Source organism: Myotis myotis, unplaced genomic scaffold, assembly GCF_014108235.1.
Source record: "Myotis myotis isolate mMyoMyo1 unplaced genomic scaffold, mMyoMyo1.p scaffold_m19_p_48, whole genome shotgun sequence".
NCBI classification, from domain to species: domain Eukaryota; kingdom Metazoa; phylum Chordata; class Mammalia; order Chiroptera; family Vespertilionidae; genus Myotis; species Myotis myotis.
Genome location: NW_023416355.1, coordinates 298,306 through 318,388, shown reverse-complemented (window position 1 = coordinate 318,388; position 20,083 = coordinate 298,306). Strand labels below are relative to the sequence as shown.

At 60.4% G+C, this 20,083-nt stretch overlaps 1 protein-coding gene across 2 annotated transcripts in view; it reads left to right on the top strand.

Annotated features, from left to right (window-relative positions):
• The first annotated feature begins 10,091 nt into the window (after window positions 1-10,091).
• The window catches only part of PRKCZ (protein kinase C zeta), a 57,972-nt gene continuing 47,980 nt past the window's right edge, over window positions 10,092-20,083 (top strand). Inside the window, exons 1-4 of one of the 2 annotated variants that reach the window (XM_036307593.1) lie at window positions 10,092-10,162; window positions 14,149-14,270; window positions 14,493-14,582; window positions 16,327-16,377. In XM_036307593.1, coding sequence (XP_036163486.1) covers window positions 10,092-10,162; window positions 14,149-14,270; window positions 14,493-14,582; window positions 16,327-16,377 — 334 coding nt within the window. Of the gene's footprint in view, window positions 10,163-14,142; window positions 14,271-14,492; window positions 14,583-16,326; window positions 16,378-20,083 lie in introns of those variants that run through there. The other variant, XM_036307594.1, reaches the window with a different exon arrangement.

The window sequence follows — 20,083 nt, the reverse complement described above, 5'->3', positions numbered from 1 at the left end:
CACTGTTAAACTTGTCCAAGGGTGCCTGTGTGCATGTATGCATGCGTGTTCACATGTGCCTGTGGGTGCCAGTGTGTCTCTGTGCACATGTGCCTGTGTGTGTGCCTGTGTGCATATGTGGGTGCCTGCATGTCTCTGTGCACATGTGCCTGTGTGTGTGCCTGTGTGCATATGTGGGTGCCTGCATGTCTCTGTGCACATGTGCCTGTGTGTGCATGTGTGCCTGTGTGATAGGTGTGCCTGCATGTCTGTGTGCGCGTGTGCAGGCACGCCTGTGTGAGTGTGCAACGTTAGGTCTCGAAGGGCACCCGGAGCCTGCAGCGGACCTTGCCTCGCTCTGCAGCCGCCAGGCGCCCCTCCCCCCGAGCCCTGCGCGGACAGGCGGACCTGCCTGGGAAGCACCGGGTCTGTTCTGGTTCTTTCCTTAAAACCGAGTCTCAGAAGTGGCGCGTGAGACCCGATGCCACGAGCACCTTAGGACTCGGGGTGCCTCTGTCGCCTCCTTCCTGGAAGGCGCCCCAGCAGCCGCCATAGGAGGAGACCTCGCGGGCCTCACCCCTGGCCTGCACGCCGGCCCTGCAGCCTTCCGCCTGGGCCACCGTCTCAGTCCCTGAGCAGAAGGAAGGCAACGGGAGGGTGGGCGCAGCGAGGGGGCGGCACAGGGGGTCCCGGACACGGGTGGCTGGGCAGGCCCCGCCCGCGAGCTCACTCCCACGTGAGGAGAGACCGGCTCAGCCTGGAGCTGGAGACCGGCCCTGGCTCTGCCACTGTCTCCCCCGAGGCTGCGAGTCAGTGGTGACCCTCTGCGTCTTCACAGGGCTGAAAGAGCAGGCACCGCAAAGGAGGGTGCGCCCGCAAAACAGCGTGCACCCCCAAAACAGTGTGCACCCGCAAAACAGCGTGCACCCCCAAAACAGTGTGCACCCCAAAACAGCGTGCACCCCCAAAACAGTGTGCACCCCAAAACAGTGTGCACCCCCAAACAGTGTGCACCCGCAAAACAGTGTGCACCCCAAAACAGTGTGCACCCGCAAAGGAGCATGCACCCGCAAAACAGTGTGCACCCCAAAACAGTGTGCACCCGCAAAACAGTGTGCACCCCAAAACAGTGTGCACCCGCAAAAACAGTGTGCACCCCAAAACAGTGTGCACCCCAAAACAGTGTGCACCCCCAAAACAGCATGCACCCGCAAAGGAGTGTGCACCCGCAAAACAGTGTGCACCCCAAAACAGTGTGCACCCGCGAAGAGTATGAACCCGCAAAACAGTGTGCACCCCAAAACAGCATGCACCCGCAAAGGAGCATGCATCCGCAAAACAGTGTGCACCCCCAAAACAGCGTGCACCGCAAAGGAGCATGCACCCTCAAAACAGCATGCACCCCCAACACAGTGTGCACCCGCAAAACAGTGTGCACCCCCAAAACAGCGTGCACCCCCAAAATAGTGTGCACACACAATTGAGCATGCACCCGCAAAACAGTGTTCACCCCAAAACAGCATGCACCCCAAAAATAGCGTGCACCCCCAAAATAGTGTGCACCCACAAAGCAGTGTGCACCCACAAGACAGTGTGCACCCACAAAGTAGTGTGCACCCTTAAAGTAGTGTGCACCAATAAAGTAGTGTGCACTAATAAAGTTGTATGTACTAATAAAGTCGTGTATACCAATAAAGTCGTGCGTACCAATAAAGTCGTGCGTACCAATAAAGTCGTGCGTACCAATAAAGTCGTGCGTACCAATAAAGTCGTGCGTACCAATAAAGTCGTGCGTACCAATAATGTCGTGCGTACCAATAAAGTCGTGTGTACCAATAAAGTCGTGCGTACCAATAAAGTCGTGCGTACCAATAAAGTCGTGCGTACCAATAAAGTCGTGTGTACCAATAAAGTCGTGTGTACCAATAAAGTCGTGTGTACAAATAAAGTCGTGCGTGCAATAAGTCGTGCGTGCCAATAAAGTCGTGCGTGCCAATAAAGTCGTGCGTGCCAATAAAGTCGTGCGTGCCAAATAAAGTCGTGCGTGCCAATAAAGTCGTGCGTGCCAATAAAGGTCGTGCGTGCCAATAAAGTCGTGCGTGCCAATAAAGTCGTGCGTGCAATAAAGTCGTGTGTGCCAATAAAGTCGTGCGTGCCAATAAAGTCGTGCGTGCCAATAAAGTCGTGTGTGCCAATAAAGTCGTGAGTGCCAATAAAGTCGTGCGTGCCAATAAAGTTCGTGCGTGCCAATAAAGTCGTGCGTGCCAATAAAGTCGTGCGTGCCAATAAAGTCGTTGTGCCAATAAAGTCGTGTGGTGCCAATAAAGTCAGTGTGGTGCCAATAAAGTCGTGTGTCCCAATAAAGTCGTGTGTGCCAATAAAGTCGTGTGTGCCAATAAAGTCGTGTGTGCCAATAAAGTCGTGTGTGCCAATAAAGTCGTGTGTACAAATAAAGTCGTGTGTACAAATAAAGTCGTGTGTACTAATAAAGTCGTGTGTACTAATAAAGTCGTGTGTAGTAATAAAGTCGTGTGTAGTAATAAAGTCGTGTGTAGTAATAAAGTCGTGTGTACTAATAAAGTTGTGTGTACTAATAAAGTTGTGTGTACTAATAAAGTTGTGTGTACTAATAAAGTAGTGTGTACTAATAAAGTTGTGTGTACTAATAAAGTTGTGTGTACTAATAAAGTAGTGTGTACTAATAAAGTAGTGTGTACTAATAAAGTAGTGTGTACTAATAAAGTAGTGTGTACTAATAAAGTTGTGTGTACTAATAGTTGTGTGTACTAATAAAATTGTGTGTACTAATAAAGTAGTGTGTACTAATAAAGTAGTGTGTACTAATAAAGTAGTGTGTACTAATAAAGTTGTATGTACTAATAAAGTTGTGTGTACTAATAAAGTTGTATGTAGTAATAAAGTAGTGTGTACCAATAAAGTCGTGTGTACCAATAAAGTCGTGTGTACTAATAAAGTCGTGTGTACTAATAAAGTCGTATGTACTAATAAAGTAGTGTGTACTAATAAAGTAGTGTGTACTAATAAAGTAGTGTGTACTAATAAAGTTGTATGTACTAATAAAGTTGTGTGTACTAATAAAGTTGTGTGTACTAATAAAGTTGTGTGTACTAATAAAGTAGTGTGTACTAATAAAGTTGTGTGTACTAATAAAGTAGTGTGTACTAATAAAGTAGTGTGTACTAATAAAGTCGTGTGTACCAATAAAGTCGTGTGTACCAATAAAGTCGTGTGTACCAATAAAGTCGTGTGTACCAATAAAGTCGTGTGTACCAATAAAGTGTGTGTACCAATAAAGTCGTGTGTACCAATAAAGTCGTGTGTACCAATAAAGTCGTGTGTACCAATAAGTCGTGTGTACCAATAAAGTCGTGTGTACCAATAAAGTCGTGTGTACCAATAAAGTCGTGTGTACCAATAAAGTCGTGTGTACCAATAAAGTCGTGTGTACCAATAAAGTCGTGTGTACCAATAAAGTCGTGTGTACCAATAAAGTCGTGTGTACCAATAAAGTCGTGTGTACCATAAAGTCGTGTGTACCAATAAAGTCGTGTGTACCAATAAAGTCGTGTGTACCAATAACGTCGTGTGTACTAATAAAGTCGTGTGTACTAATAAAGTTGTGTGTACTAATAAAGTTGTGTGTACTAATAAAGTTGTGTGTACTAATAAAGTTGTGTGTACTAATAAAGTTGTGTGTACTAATAAAGTTGTGTGTACTAATAAAGTTGTGTGTACTAATAAAGTTGTGTGTACTAATAAAGTAGTGTGTACTAATAAAGTAGTGTGTACTAATAAAGTCGTGTGTACCAATAAAGTTGTGTGTACCAATAATGTAGTGTGTACCAATAAAGTAGTGTGTACCAATAAAGTAGTGTGTACCAATAAAGTAGTGTGTACCAATAAAGTAGTGTGTACTAATAAAGTTGTGTGTACTAATAAAGTTGTGTGTACTAATAAAGTTGTGTGTACTAATAAAGTTGTGTGTACTAATAAAGTTGTATGTACTAATAAAGTTGTGTGTACTAATAAAGTTGTGTGTACTAATAAAGTTGTGTGTACTAATAAAGTTGTGTGTACTAATAAAGTTGTATGTACTAATAAAGTTGTGTGTACTAATAAAGTTGTATGTACTAATAACGTTGTGTGTACTAATAAAGTTGTGTGTACTAATAAAGTTGTATGTACTAATAAAGTTGTGTGTACTAATAAAGTAGTGTGTACTAATAAAGTTGTGTGTACTAATAAAGTAGTGTGTACCAATAATGTAGTGTGTACCAATAAAGTATTGTGTACCAATAAAGTCGTGTGTACCAATAAAGTAGTGTGTACCAATAAAGTAGTGTGTACTAATAAATTAGTGTGTACTAATAAAGTTGTGTGTACTAATAAAGTTGTGTGTACCAATAATGTAGTGTGTACCAATAAAGTATTGTGTACCAATAAAGTCGTGTGTACCAATAAAGTAGTGTGTACAAATAAAGTAGTGTGTACTAATAAAGTTGTGTGTACTAATAAAGTTGTGTGTACTAATAAAGTTGTATGTACTAATAAAGTTGTGTGTACTAATAAAGTTGTATGTACTAATAAAGTTGTGTGTACTAATAAAGTAGTGTGTACTAATAAAGTTGTATGTACTAATAAAGTTGTGTGTACTAATAAAGTTGTGTATACTAATAAAGTTGTGTGTACTAATAAAGTAGTGTGTACTAATAAAGTCGTGTGTACTAATAAAGTTGTATGTACTAATAAAGTTGTGTGTACTAACAAAGTTGTATGTACTAATAAAGTTGTGTGTACTAATAAAGTATTGTGTACCCACAGGACAGTGTGCTCCCGCAAAACAGCGTGCACCTGGAAAACAGTGTGCTCCCGCCAAAGTGTGCCGTGGCTACGGCATTGCCATGGTGAGGGAGGTTTGGGGTTCTGTCTCCTCACACGCATGTGGCCCATTTGGGTTAAGTTTACCCCCAGGAACCAGGGGCGGGAAAGCGGGCCCGGCTCCAGCTCTCTGTCCCCCCGGCTCCGACCCAGCGGCTCCTCGGCCCCAGCAGAGATGAGCCGCGCGCCCCCCTGGCCTGGCCGGAGCTGCCTGTCACGTGGTGCCGAGCCTGTGACCCTGGACAAAGCACTGGGCACCCCTGACCCTCAGTCTCCCCCAAAGAACGGGCCGTAATACCACATCCTCAAGGTGCCAAAGGGCCTGAGGTGATGCCTGACGCCAGGGACCCCCAGGCCAGCTGCAGGGGCCCCTGCCCAGGCTGGCGCTGGGTGGGGCCTGTGTCTTGTTCTTGGCACCGGGCAGAGCCGGCCATGCCCTCAGCCAGCACCCACCCACCCCGCCACCCGGAGCCGCCGAGCCCCTTCCTCCTGCCGGGTCCCCCCCGCGCCCTCTACTGGGGACGCGCGGCACTGCGCTCTGGAGCGGGAGGCGCTGCCGGGGCCCCACCACCGCGAAGGGTCCGACACCCGCCACGCAGAGCGCAGACCCGCCCTGCGGAGGAACCAGCTGCAGCCCCAGGTATAAATGGTGGCCCTGGGGCTGAGAGGCCGTGATTTGGAACTGGCACGCGGATGCCCACAGACACATCTGCACGGACGCACGGACGCACGGACGCACGGACGCACGCACGGAAGCACGCACACAGACAACAGAGAAATGCGCAGAGACATGTGCATGGCCCGGAAGCCGCAGGGATGCAGACGTCCCGCCCCCTCTCCCTCTCCCTCTCCGGGGCGGGACCTTGCACAGCGAGATGGAGATGGAGCCACCTGTGCCGAGGACTTCCAGGCCGTGTCCCTGGCTCCCCACCCTCCTTAAGGAGGCCCCCGAGGACCCGGGGTCTGACCCAACACCTCGCAGCCTCACCTGTCCCTCACCTGCTGACCGCCTGCTCCCTGCGGCCACAGGGCCTTTGCACAGACCAGCCCTCTGCGTGCCCTTCTCCCGCTCCACTCTCCGCATCCTCAGGTCCCACAGCGCCCTCTCTGGTGGGGCCTGGCCAGACCTGATCTCTCCGGCTGCCATGTCCGTGTGACCCAACGACAGCGGCCTGTCCCCATGTCCGTGTGACCCAACGACAGCGGCCTGTCCCCCAAGGGTGTGTGCAGCGTCCATGAGGGAACAGCCATGGCTGGCAGGCTCCCCACTGCACCTGGCACAACTTGGGGCCCCCGGTTGGCCCTCGGTGGACACCGTTGAACGAATGACTGAACAAGTGCAGCGAACGTCGTCACTTGAATTGGTTTCTGCAGACCCCACGATCCGGGACAAGGAAGGAAACCGTCAGCAGCCCAGTCCCTCCCACTGCTGCGTGGGCCAAGCACCGGCCAGCAGATGTCCTGGGCTCTTCCTGTGACCCGCTGAGCTCTAGCCACACACCCCCGGGTCAGCTCTCACCCGCCGGGGTGACCAGTACCCCAGCTCCCAGCTCCACGAGGGCCAGCTCCCACTGTCAGCCCTCCCTGAGCACGAATGCCATCTGTGAGCTTTGAAGGGGACGGCGTGGCCTGGGGTGGGGGGGCGTGGCCTGGGGGGGTTCGGGGAAGGGCCCCCTGGGAGGGACAGTGACCCACAGGAGGCTGGGCTGAGTGTCCCTGAGCGCACACTCCGCCTGGCTCCCCCCCCCCCGGAAAGTATCATCATTAAGCACGTTTATCAAAGAAAATCCGAGGCTGCGGGGGGGGGGGGGGGGGGCTCGGCGGGAGGCCACGTGGCCACCTGCCCTCTGCCGGCCCGGCCACCCTCCTCCACCCCTCGGCCCACACCTGGTGGGAAAGCGACCACACGGCACCGCCTCCGGTCCGGGGACAGGGGGACGGAAGGCTGGCGGCCTCCTGGGGGTCAGGGAGCGGGCGGGTCAGGCGCGCAGGGCTGTCTCCGCCCACACCCGCCCCCCGGTGTTTGCGGCCATGCAGCCGTTACAGCCACACAACTCGCCTTGTCTTTTCCGTTTGGGAAGAAGGTGTTGGCGGCGCGAGGTTGTGGGAAAGCTGGGCGAACAGACACTGCCGAGGAGAAAGGACCCGCCCTCAGCTGTGGCCTGTCCTGGCCGGGCTCCGGTCCAAGGGTCACTCCCGGCTCCGCCCGCCAGCGGCGCTGCGAGTTCCCACACTGAGTCTTTATGCCTGGACTGCAGGAGGGGGAGGGGCGGAACCTGTCCAGGGACCCCTCACACGGGGCCTGGGGTCCTGGCAGGCTGGCCTGACCCTGCACTTCACCTATGCATCCATCCACTCATTCATTCATTCATTCACTCATTCATCCATCCACTCATTCATTCATTCACTCATTCATTCATCCACTCATTCATTCATTCACTCATTCCCGCCACGGTGTGCCAGATGCCGGAGACACGGGGACACAGTGGAGACCCAGGCTGCCCGGGCCAACCCTCACCTGCCTGGAGGGATTGGTGAGCGGAAAGTTTGGGAACCGCCCCGCCTGGTCACCAGAGTGCAGAGCCGGTGGTGGACACAGTGGCCTCGATGGGCATGCCTGTGTCAGGACCACACCCTCTGCCCTTGAGGCCCCAATGGGTCCCCCAAATCATTGAGGCTTTTTGCACAGACGGACAGAGGGCGGGGCCTGGACCAGGTGGTCGCCATGGAGGTTCAGGACGCGCTGGGAATCTGGAAACACCGAGGGCGGAACGTTCCAGACTTGCAGGCGAGAGGTGTCAGAGGGAGGAGGCCAAGAGGCCGCCCAGGTCTTCACGTTGAGGCTGGGGACAGGGTGGGGTTGGCACAGCGGACCCCTGTGTCCCTCTATGACTACAGGGGAGGGCATGGCAGAGAGAGGGAGATGAGAGGTGTGTGTGGTGGGGGTCAGGGTCAGGGAAGGGCGGCACTGGGGGCCAAAGCCTGAGGGGAGGAGGCAGCAGGCTGGGGTGGCTGGGGTGGAGGGGGATGGGGGATGGGGAGTGGGGAATGTGAGGGTGAGACATTCCTAAGGGACCCGGCAAAGGTCAGCTAAGAAGAAGTCTAAGGACGGGCCATCGTATTTAATTTAAAAAAATTGATTTTAGAGGAAGGAGAGATTCGACTTTTATTCCATTTACATACGCGTCCACTGGTTGCTTCTTGTATGTGCCCTGGCTGGAGATGGAACCCACAACCTTGGTGAGTGGGGGAGGGCGCTCTGACCAACTGAACTAGGGCCAGGGGACCATTTATTGAAAAGACAGGCGTCCTGGGGGCGGGGGCGTCCTGGGGGTGGGGCGTCCTGGGGGTGGGGCGTCCTGGGGGGTGGGGGGTCCTGGGGGATGGGGGCGTCCTGGGGGGTGGGGGGTCCTGGGGGATGGGGGCGTCCTGGGGGTGGGGCGTCCTTGGGGTGGGGCGTCCTGGGGGGGGGGGCCGTGCTGGGGGTGGGGGTGTCCTGGGGGTGGGGCGTCCTGGGGGGTGGGGGGTCTTGGTGGGGGGGGGCGGCTGGAGAAAGTGGGAGGTGACGTGGAGGTGAGGAATGAGGTCGCCCAGGGATTCTGCAGTGAAGGAGCCAGCAACGGGCAGGGGTGCGGGGTGCAGAGGGTTCTGCTGTTTTTTCAAGCAGGTGAGGTGGGTTCTAGCAGGATTCTCTGCGCCGCCTCCAGGGAGAACTGGGCTCTGTGACCACAGGGACTGTCCACTGGGCTCCCCTCCAGCGCCTGGCACCAGGGAGGCGGCTGGGAGCACCTGTGGAATGACAGCGTGAGCGCCCAGGTGAGGGGCGCGCAGGTGAGGGGCGCCCAGGTGAGGGGCGGTGAAGGCTTGGCAGGGAGTGGGTGGGGCGGGGAGCGAGGCAGCAGGGATGGCCTGGGGGAGGGCGCCTTTGGCAGGTGGGGGTGGGGGTGGGGGTGGAGGTGGGGAGCAGCGGGGGCTGCAGACCTGGGGCCCAGGGGAGGTCTTGCTACCAGCAGACACGGGTCCTGGGGATGTAACAGGAAGAGGCGGGCTCCTCGGAAACCCGACCCCACAGTTAAGGGGAGGGGGCCTAGGATGCCGGGCCCTGGAGGGGGCGCGGGGGCGCGTGGATCGTGTTCAAGGGCGGCTGCCCAGACCCAGTGCCAAGAGGGACGTTGTGGGTTCAGAGAGGAAGGTCACGGGCAGACGCAGCCCCCTGTCCCGGGAGCTGAGGGAGCCGCCGGCGAGTGGACGAGCCGCCCCTGCGATGCGGCCGTGGATTCCGCAGGGGCAGGGCGGCCGTGGCCGGGACAAGCGGCGGAGCCCGGACCCTCTCCGCCGGGGTGTCTGCTCCGCGCAGCTTCGGCCTCCGTATCTGTAAGCGGGCCCGACCGGAGAGCCGCTGTGGGAGCGCATTGGGGTTCGGGGTCCGAGCTCCTGACCGCACCCCTCCCTGCGGAGGCCGAGGTTCCTCTCTCTGCCCCCCGCCACCCGCAGGTCACTAGCGAACCCTCCCCGCGCTCCACTCGGTCAGCGCTCGCCCTGGACTCGCCGGGGTCCCGTTAGCACCGACGGCTAGAGTCTCGGTTCAGCGGATCCGGGCGCGAGAGCGGCCTCTCCAAGTCCCGGGGCACCGAGGCGCGGGGACCCCATCCGGGAACCCCACCCGGGCACCGCGGGCCTCGGCGCGCACCGCACGGACGGCTCACCCGCCGGCGCGGACCCTGAGGCCGGGCGGCCGCGGCGCGGAAGGTTGCCGGGCAGAGCCGGGACGCGCGCGCCTCCATTGGCCGCAGGTGGGCCCGCCCCGCCCCGCCCCGCCCGACAGGTAGCGTCCCCGCGCGTCGCCATTGGGCCGCGGCCGCGGGGTTCCCCGGGGATTGGCCCAGGTGGCGGCCCCGCCTCGCCCTCATTGGCCGCAGGTGCCACCGCCCCCGCCCGGGACCGCCCGCCCCGCCGATTGGCCGCCGGCTGGTCGGCCATGTTCGGGCCCCCCCGCCCCGCGGGCCTCTCGCCGGAGTCCGCGCCCCGCCTGCCGCGCGCCGCCCCGTCCCGCGCGCCGCCCAAGTTCCGCGGAGTCGCCCGGGCCGACGCCTCTCGGGGCCCGCGCCGTGCGCCCTTCCGCGTTCCCCGCCGGCCCCACCTGGCGCCCGGGTGCGGGGGGCCCACCATGGCTCAAGCGCCCGGGGCGCGGCGCTGACGGCGGCCGGAGCGCCATGCCCAGCAGGACGGGCCCCAAGATGGACGGGAGCGGCGGCCGCGTCCGCCTCAAGGCGCACTACAGCGGGTGAGCGGCCGGGGCGGGCGCTCCGCGGGCGCCGAGGGTGGGAGTCCGGGGCGCGGCGCGGGGCGGGGGGACGGCGCGGCCCCTGCGGGCCCAGGGGCGTCCCGGGCGGTCCTGACGCACCGGCGCCGAGCGGCGGCCACGGCGCCCCCGCCCCGCGAGGGTTCCCTGCGCGCGGACCTGCGGGGGGAGGGGGTGGGACCCCGGCGGCGCGCCCCTCGGCCCTGGCCCAGGGGTGACATTTTCCCTGGAAAGTTCGCTGGAACCTTAAGGTCACAGACCTTCGGAGGCTAAACTTTTTGTCGGATTGTGGAAACTGCGGGCAGACTTTGCAAATCGGGGTCTCCTGTGTCCCCACTGTACCCGCAGGCGGGCTCGGTGCCGGGAAAGGTTAGGGGCCGGCGGAGGTGCGCTGGGGGCTCGGGCGCGGTTCCCCTGGGGCTGGACCTTCCGGGGGCTGAGCAGCCTGGCGGCGCGCTCGGCGCCCTGGCCTCGACCTGCCTCGCCATGAAATGGGGCGAGCGGCCGCCTCCCAGGCGTCAGTGGCGGGAGCGCTGGACACTTGGCGGCGGGGAAGCCCAGAGCCGGGGATCGCGCCGCCGCCCCCCGCCCGCGCGGTGTAGACGGCGCCGGAGGAGGAGCTAGGGGCCTTTGCCGCTGCTTCCTCCCACCGGCCGTGGTGCCCGGGGTCCCGAAATCGCGCCTGGTGCCGTCGGTTCTCCGCCGCCCGGTGTAGCCACACGCCCACCCTGCGGTGAACTGGGCCGCTCGCCAAAGCGGCCTTCCAGTTGCATGGGGTCTGCGAGAGGGGACCCGGGCGTCCTCAGGCCTGAGCCCCCTCCGCCTCCTCTGCCAGGTGAGGTGGCTGCGGCGGGGGTTGGCCCGCCCGGGGGGAGGAGGGTGTCCGGGGAGGCCTGGCCCGCGGGCCGCCGCCCCAACAGTCGGGGCCTTGCTGCTGGCCTGGGAGGGTGGGCTGGGATGGAGGCTGGTGGGGCTTGGACCCTCCGGAGCATCTGGGCTTGCCGACGGGTCACCTGGAACCTCCCAGTAACCAGGGACTCTCCTTAATGAGGATGCGCACGCCCAGAGGGCCCGGGTGGGCGGGGTGGGTAGGAATTGACCCTCGGGCCACCCCGGGGGCAGGTTCCTGTGGGCCCCTGGGGCGCTGAGCTTGGGTGGGGACGGGAGCTGGTCTGGGGGAGTTCCGCAGACGCAGGGGAGTTGTGGGCGCCGCGGCCGCCCCAGCCCCTCCGCGGCCGCCCCAGCCCCTCCGCGGCCGCCCCAGCCCCTCCGCGGCCGCCCCAGCCCCTCCGCGGCCGCCCCAGCCCCTCCGCGGCCGCCCCAGCCCCTCCGCGGCCGCCCCAGCCCCTCCGCGGCCCTGGCGCCTGGCGAGAGCTTTGGTTACCAGGAGTAACGTGACCTGCTGAGTCTGGTTTCCCCAGCGGATGAGGCCACGCCCCACACTCTTTCCTTTTCCTTCCCTCCCGGACCTCTGCTCCCTGCCTTCCCCTCCCCCTCCCCTCTTTCCCCTGCCCTCTCCCTCCCTCTTCCCCTCTTCCTCCTCCTCCTCCTCCCCTCTCTCTCCCGCACCCCTCTTTCTGCCCTGGTCTGCGCCTCCCTGCCTGCCTTTCCTGTGGGTCCTGCCTCTCCCAGGGGACTGAGCTGGGGGACCTGGGCCTCAGTGCGGCAGTGACTGGGCAGTGAGGCTGGTCTGGGAAGGGCCCACCAAGATCAGCGCCCACTTGTCCTCGCCCCTCCCCGCCCGTCCAGGTGAAATCCTGTGCTGCATCAGGGCCGGGGGCTGAGGGTCAGACACATTGAAGACACTGTTCTTTTTAATATATTTTTATTGGTTTCAGAGAGGAAGGGAGAGGGAGAGAGAGAGAAAGTCATTGGTGGCTGCCCCCTGCAGGCCCCCTACTGGGGCTTGAGCCGCGACCCGGGCATGTGCTCTGACCGGGAGTCCAACCGAGGTCTCCTGGTTCCTAGGTTGATGCTCAACCACTGAGCCACGCCAGCCGGGCGAAGACCCTGTCCTTAAAGAGGGGGGTCTTCCGCCGCCCCCATTGGTGATGTCTTCTCCTGGTCATCCTTGCCCATCCCCTGTGCTCCCCCCCCCCAAAGGCTTGCGATCAGGGCCTCCTTCCCGCCCAGCTGGGCCCCTGGAGGGTGTGTGGTCCTTGGGGTCTGACAGAACCTGCATTTTCCCGGGTTATTTTTGGGGTGATGCTCGGCAGGTCTGGGGCCCTCATCTTCCCAGACGAGCCTCGGATGCCCGCTTTCCTAAGATCATAGAAATGACGGCTGGGTCTTCCCTCTTCCCTCGCTCCAGCTCCAGGACCCCTGTGTGCAAAGCTCAGGGCTGGGTCCTGTGGCCGGGAGACCTGGGGTCTAGGGAGCGGCAGTCACCAGGCCGCTGGGTGCTGACCCCTGGCCACCGCCCGGGGCTCCGTCTTGCTCAGGGGCTGCTTGATTCCGATTGGAGTGAGATTAGGGCTGGTGGTCAGGGGTCTGGCATTGGGGGTGGGGGTGGGGGTGGGATGGCCCAGCCCAGGGCACTGAGGTCAGGGCAGGCCGGTGACAAGGGGTCCTGGGGAACAGGAGCTTCCACTTGGAGGTAGGATGCAGGGGGAGGTCAAGGGGAAGGGGTGGCAGACCCTGACTTCCGGAGTTCCTGGGGGCAGGAGGATGGTGGACGCCGGGTCAGGTGGGGGTGACCCCAGGGTGGGGGGGTAGGCGTGTGGGAACGTTCCCCATCTGCTGAGACTCCACCCCACAGGCTGAGGTGCTGACAGGCCGGGTCAGCTGTGGGTGCTGGGGCAGGTGCTGAGGGTCTCTGAGCAGCCGATGGCCAGTCCCAGAGGGCGGGGTGGGCAGCTGGGGGCCAGCCATGTGAGCCAGGCCTGTGGGCGGGCCCTGGCAGCTGTGCTCCCCGAGGTGTTGCCCTCGGTCGGGTCCTGGATCCTGGTGGCCAGAGACTATGAACCCTTGTTTGGTGGAATTCCGGAGCCGGCGGGGCCCACACCGCGCAGATCTGCTCTCCTCTGGTCGGCACCTTTCAGGGCCCGGCAGATGCTTTTAAGGCTCTGCACTCAGGGTGTCAACATGGGGGACACCCCTGCAGCTTCGCTTCTGCTCTGAGGACGAGCTTCCCTGTTGCAGCAAAGTCATCTCCCTCCCCTCCCCTGGGGGGGTGCGGGGTGGGGAGGACAGGACTGGCGCTTGTTTCAGGGCGAGGGTGAGCAGAGCAGCCCTCTCCCTCGTCTGGGGGGGGTGCCCCGCCTGTGAAGGCCGGCCCTCAGAGGTGACCCAGAATCCTGAGCCGCCTGCGGCCTCCCGCTCAGCGTCCCATTTCTGGAGGAAGAGATGAAAGGCGGTGGCCTTCTGTGACCCGGCTTTTCAAAAATAATTGTGCAGGAGGCGGCGGACGGTCCTCCAGGGCCCTGGCCACTGCGCTGTCCACCCTGCCCCTCCCCCACCCGCTGTCCCTTCCTGCTGGGGCCTCCCTCAGTCCTGGGATGGGGCTGGGGCGCTCGCGCATCCGCACTGTCCAGGTTTGGGGGACGGTTTAAGGGAGCAGATGGGCTTGACCTGAAGGGCGTGTGTCCACCTCCCTCAACCCCACCCCACCCTCCTCCATCCCACCCCATCCCCACCCTCCTCCATCCCACCCCATCCCCACCCTCCTCCATCCCACCCATCCCCACCCGCATCTCCACCCCCACCCGGTGACTTTGGGCAGGACTCGAACCTGGTGCCTGAGCTGCTGCTTGCCCCACGCCCACTAGGGGGCCCTCCCGCCCCTGGGACACCCAGGCTCCAGGACAGCTCGTCCCTTGGTGTGGGGGGCCTTGGTGGTGCTAATGTAACACGCGTGGTCAGTGGTTCTGGGGCAGCTCCATTTATTTAGTAATCTGATTAATCGGTCGTCTGCCTTACACTTGATGTGCGTGTCCACCCTGGTGACGTCTCCGCATCCTCTTGCCCAGGGACATCCTGGTCACCAGCCTGGCCGCCGCCACCACCTTTGAGGAGCTGTGCGCGGAAGTGAGGGAGATGTGCAGCCTCCCCCAGGCCCAGCCGCTCACCCTCAAATGGGTGGACAGCGAAGGTAGGGGGCCGGGTTCTCTCTCCCCATCTGCATCCGAGGGGCTGCCTCTGTGGGGGTGGAAATGTGGCCGCCTCGGGCTGTGCGTGGACTCGCCTCCCTGCCCGGCGGGGACTGTGCTGACGTGGGGCCCGGCTCCCTCCGCTCTGGGGGAGTGCCCGTGGGTCGCGGGGACCCCTCGGCCTCAGGCCTGCGGTGGCCTCAGCCGTGTGTCTTGCCGCCCAGGTGACCCCTGCACTGTGTCCTCCCAGATGGAGCTGGAGGAGGCCTTCCGCCTGTCCTGTCAGCGCAGGAACGACGGGCTCATCATTCACGGTCAGTGGCGGGCGTGGCGGGCGCTGGGGGTGCCGCGGGGGGTGGGGGGGCGTGGGCGGGGCAGGGCTCTCCAGGGCTGCCCTCCACGGGCTGGGAGCCTGGGGGCCCATCCTTGCATCTTTGCCAGACCACCCGGGGCCTGGGAGCCACACGAGGGTCACGGCTTAACGTCTTAGGGCGCCAGGAATTTAAGGATGTTGGACGTAATGCACCTCGTGTTACTAACCCAAGTAAAGTGGCTGTGAGCGGTGGCGTCAGGAAGCTGTCTGCTTGCTCCCTGGGGCAGACGCCTGGGTCCTGGTGTGAGTCCCAGGACTGGCATCCTCAGAGCATCAGCCCAGCTTGCAGCTGCCTCCCGGTCTCCCCGAGCTCGAGGGTCTGGGTGCCCAGCGGGGCGGGCGGGCGGGCGGGCGGAGCAGGGGACCGTCCCCCAGCACCGCTCAGGGACGCACAGACCCGCCCTGTGGCTTCCCAGGCTCCCAGCTTGCCTCAGCCGGCTAGACTCAGAGCCGGGGCATAAATCAAAATATCGCTATCATTCCAGTGGAGTCTTTAAATTGGGCTTTTGCACGGCTGGTATGGCTCAGTGGTTGAGCATCAACCTATGAGGTCACGGTTCGATTCCCGGTCAGGACTCATGCCCAGTTGCAGGCTCAGTCCCCAGTGTGGGGCGCGCAGGAGGCAGCTGATCAGTGATTCTCTCTCATCATTGATGTTTGTATCTCCCTCTCCCTCCCTCTCTGAAATCAATAAAAAAACGTATATTTTAAAAGGTTGGTTTTCATTTTGAATTGGGGCTTGTCACATGTTCAGGGCTCCGCGGGTGTCTGTGGGCCCACGCGCGAGGCCGGGGCAGCCGTGGCCGACCAGCCGCGTGGCGGGTGGGAGCGTGAAACGGCCACTGTTTCCTGCCAGTGGTCACTTTCTCTAACGCTGGGCTGCTAGTTGGTTAAAATACCCTGTTTTGGTAGCTCTTTCCACAAACGAGGCTCAGATACGGAGGTTCCCCAGTCCCCTTTAGTGTTGCGGTGCGAGCACGTGTATGTGCGGCCGCATTCACAGCCGTGGCGTGGACACATTCCGTTTTCCAGGTTAAGAGGAAGGTGGCTTTAGCTTGGTTTCGGTGCTTCCTCAGCTTCTGTTTTAACAAATGACCGGGAGGCCTGGGTTCGTGTGACAGTGTTTAGCGGTGAACCGCGTCCAGAGACACGGACTGTAGTGAGCTTTTAGACGTCGACTTTCAGAGGGACTGTGGGCCCCTCCTCTCGCACTAACTTAGTGCCCCTGACGCCCGTGCCTCCGGGTCCTGCAGGAGGGACTGGGGCGGACGCACATGTGCTTGGTTCCCCGTCTTTGCCTTTCTTTCTTAAATGTATTTTTTAATGTGATTTCAGAGAGGAAGGGAGAGGGAGAGAGAAACATCAATGATGAGAGAATCATAGATTGGCTGCCTCCTGCATGCCTGCCACTGGGGATCGAGCCCGCCACCCGGGCACGTGCCCTTGACCGGGAATCGAACCCGGGACCCTTCAGTCCGCAGGCCGACGCTCTATCCACTGAGCCACACCGGCCAGGGCTCTTTGCCTTTCAGAGCATCTCCCAGAAGCAGGGGACCTTCGGCCACGTGGGCTCTGGGCACGTGTGTGGTCAGCCCGACCTGCCGCCTTCCCCTGAGACTGTACCTGTGACAGACACTCGGTGCTAACTCTCCCCCCCACCCTCTCTCTCCCCCCTCCCCGTGCAGTGTTCCCGAGCACCCCCGAGCAGCCCGGCATGCCGTGCCCTGGAGAAGACAGTGAGTACTGCCCGCCTCGTCCTCGGATCCTGTCGGGCCGCAGGCTGAGTGTCCACATGTTTGCCTTCGAGGGGAAGTGGCGTTCGGGTGGCCTGTGGCTTCGGCCCGTTCGCCCGTGACGACTCACGGGAGTGAGCGGTGGCGGACAGCCCGCCCGCCTATGGGTTTCACTGGCTGGCGTCCCTGCCTTTCCGTGTGTCTGTCCGTGAGGGAGCGTGGCCCTTGGGGAGGCACCGCCAGTCCTGGGAGCGCCCTGAGCTTCCCGGGAGGGAAGGGGCGGGCGGGGCAGCAGGCGAGGGAGGTGGTCCAGTCTCGGAGCTGGCACCCCGCCTGGCAGGCGGCAGCGGCAGCCTGGCGTCCCCTGGGAGACGGGGGTGGGTAGGGGGCGGCTGAGATTTGGAGGCGGGAGTCCCGCTGAGAAGGCAGCGAGGGAGGCACCTTCCGGCAGCAGCGGCCGGGGGCGGGGGGGGGGAGGGGGGCGTCCAGGGGGCGCACCTGGCCCAGGAGCTCCGGCCTCAGGGAGGGAAGGGTCGTGGTGTGGGCTCAGCCTCTGCTGTGCTGGGACGTGGGGGTCGGGCGTGAGGACGCGGGCGGCTGCCAGAGGCCAAAGGGGGTGACCCCGGGCAGTGACCACGGTGCTGTGGGGATTGGAGACGTGTGAGCCTCGCCAGATCCCGCTCGCCCACGGGAGCCGGCCCTCGAGGCGCTGACGGGCGGCTCTGAGGCTTTGGGACGTCCCACCCGTGTGGGAGCCGCGGGCGCCGGGGGCCAGGGGCTGAGGCCCGTGTCTCCCTGGGCACGATCCCCGCTCCGGGCGCTGGCGTCACCGGGCCGAAGCCGCGAGGAGCAGGGCGGCCGCGGGTTGCTGGTCAGGACGGGCAGAGCCCTCCTCACGGGGCCGCCCAGGCTCCTGGCTGTTTGAAGGTTGGCATTCTCTCCGATCAGGATTTTACTCTTTTTAAACATTTTCATATTTCACTTGATTTTAATGCTGATCTCGGACAGTGAGGACAGCCCCGATCTGGTCACCCGATGGCCACGACACCCACGTGTCTGGTCAGTTTTCATGGCCGCGGGCAGCTCTACCCAGCGCCGAGGGTGCGTGCGAGGGTCAGGTGGTGGTTGGTAAACGTGTCCCTGGGCCGGGGGGCCCCCGCCAGGAGGGCGGGGTGGGCTGACACAGCGCGGCCAGAGACGGACACGTGGCCGGACTGTGGCCGCGCGTGGCACCCGGGCGCGTCTGCCTGGGAGGACCGTGATGGCCAGCCTGGCTGGTCTTTGTTGTCAGCAAAACACCTTCCCACACGTCCTGTTCGATGTGAACTGAGTCGGTTTTACAGTTGGTTCTTTCTGTCCTCACCCGAGAACGTACTTACTGATGTGTTTAGAGCCAGAGGAAGGTGGGGGGCGGGGGGAGAGAAACATCAATGGGAGAGCGAAGCCTGGATCAGTTGCGTCCCGTAGGCGCCCTGACCGGGGATGGAGCCCACCCCTCCTGGTGTATGGGATGGCGCTCAGCCCCGAGCCACGCCGGCCAGGGCTGCGTGTGATTTTGGGGGAACCTCCCACCATCTTCCACGGCAGCTGCTCCACTCGCCACTCCCGCCGTCGGTGCGGGGTCACAATTTCTTCACGTCCCGTCAGTGCTTGCTTCCTGTTTTGTTCTATAGCAGCCGCCGCCCTGACGGGTGTGAGGGTGTCTCGCTGTGGTTCTGATTTGTGGCTTTGATGCTGGTCAGTTACTTTTGTGTGTGGTGTGAGGTTGGGCCCCACTTCACCCTGCGGCGTGGCCATCTGTCCTCCCGGCGCCATCTGCCGAGGACACTGTCCTTTCCCGTCGTGGCCGTGGTCCCTGGTGGGAATCCATGTGACCACAGGTGTGAGGCTGATTTCGGGGCTCCATGCGTCCCACCGGCCTCTGTCTGTCTGTCTGTCTGTCTGTCCGTCCGTCCGCCCGCCCGCAGCACCAGCTGGTGCAACACCGTGGCTTTGCCGTCAGTTTGGACCAGGCTGTGTGGCCTCCAGGTTGCTGTTCTTATTCAGGTTTGGCTGTTCAGGGTCCCTTGAGGTTCCAGATGGACTTCAGGACAAGTTTTTCAGTTTCTGCAAATAAACCCGTGGGATTTGGATGCCGATTGCATTCAATCTCTGTTCGGTTAGGTGGGAGTGGACGGTGGATGGCTTTCCACTTAATTGTGGCTTTTGTTCCTTTTTGTTCTGTTTTTGTAGTTTTCATGGTACAAGTTTTTCTCTCTCTCTTTCTGTGTGTGTTTTACTGTCCCCGTTTTTAAATTTTTTAAATTTTTTGTTAACCCAGGATATTTTTTCCTCTGATTTTTAGAGAGAATGGACGGGCGGGGGAGAGGCAGACAGAGACACAGCGATTGGTTGCCTCCTGCACACACCACAATGGGCAGTTTCTAGCCTGCGGCTGAGGTGCGTGCCCTCGACCGACCGGAGTTGAACCCTCGGCCTTTCAGTCCGCAGGCTGATGTGTGACCGAGCCACGCCGGCCAGGGCTCCTTGTCCAGGTCTTCCATCTCCGCGTCAGGTTTATTTTTAAGTCTCTTACTCTCTTTTTCCTGCTGTTGTAAACGCACCGATTTATTCATTTCCTTTTTGGGCGGTTCACTGCTAGGCGTCGAAATGTCATTGGTCCTGTTGACTTTGTATCCTCCTGGCTTTTGCTGAATTTGTTGATGGGTTCTGGTCACACCTTTTGTGTGACGTCATTGGCGTTTCCTGTGTCCATTTCATCCTCCTGCAGCCTGGATCCCTTCTGTTTGTTTCCTTGTCCGGCCGCTCGGCGGGCTGGCGTGCCCAGGGCGTGCTGAGTAGAAGTGGCGAGAGCGGCGTCTCCCTCTCGTCCGGGATCCGAGAGAAGCGGAAACCTTTCCCGTGGATGTGTTTCTTCTGGGTTATTCACAGGCAACTGTCTTCTCCTGCGGGTACCTCCCTTCTGTGGCCTCGTAAACATGCTGCCCGGCCCACAAAACACAACAACAATGGAAGACAGCCGTCCTGCCCCTAGTTCCTAGAGTCCTGGAGTGTCTGTCTGGATGGCCTCAGGGTAGCTGCTCACACCCAGTCCTGGTGAATGGAAGGTGGAGCCCTCAGTCCCTTCCCTGGCCTGGGGGAGAGGGGGGAGGGGAGGGGCTGGAAGAGGAGTCCTCTCCAGTGACCAGCGGTTTAACCGTCACTTCGGTCACTTCGGTGGCGAGCTCGGAGATGGGCGCGTGGAGATGGGCGCGCTGCTGACGGGCGGCCCAGAGCTGTGTCCGTCTGTGATCCACCGGGGATCCCCTTGGCAGACGTTTCTCTGCGTTCTAAGTGGAAGATTGGAGCCTGGAGGGCAGCGGTTCTCAACCTGTGGGTCCCCACCCCTTTGGCGGTCGAACGACCCTTTCACAGGGGTCGCCTAAGACCATCCTGCATATCAGATATTTCCATTACGATTCATAACAGTAGCAACATGACAGTTACGAAGTAGCAACGAAATAACCTTATGGTTGGGTCACAACATGAGGAACGGTATTGAAAGGGCCAGAAGGTTGAGAACCGCTGCTGGAGGGGGGTGTGGGAACCTCTGGCTGGCGGCTGGTGGGTCCCAAGCACAGGGGCGACCTGCTCTGGCGGCTGACGTTGGCCGGGGGCCGGGGGGGGGGGGCAGGGGGACAGCCTTCAGGACGGAGCCCCTGTCCTCCGG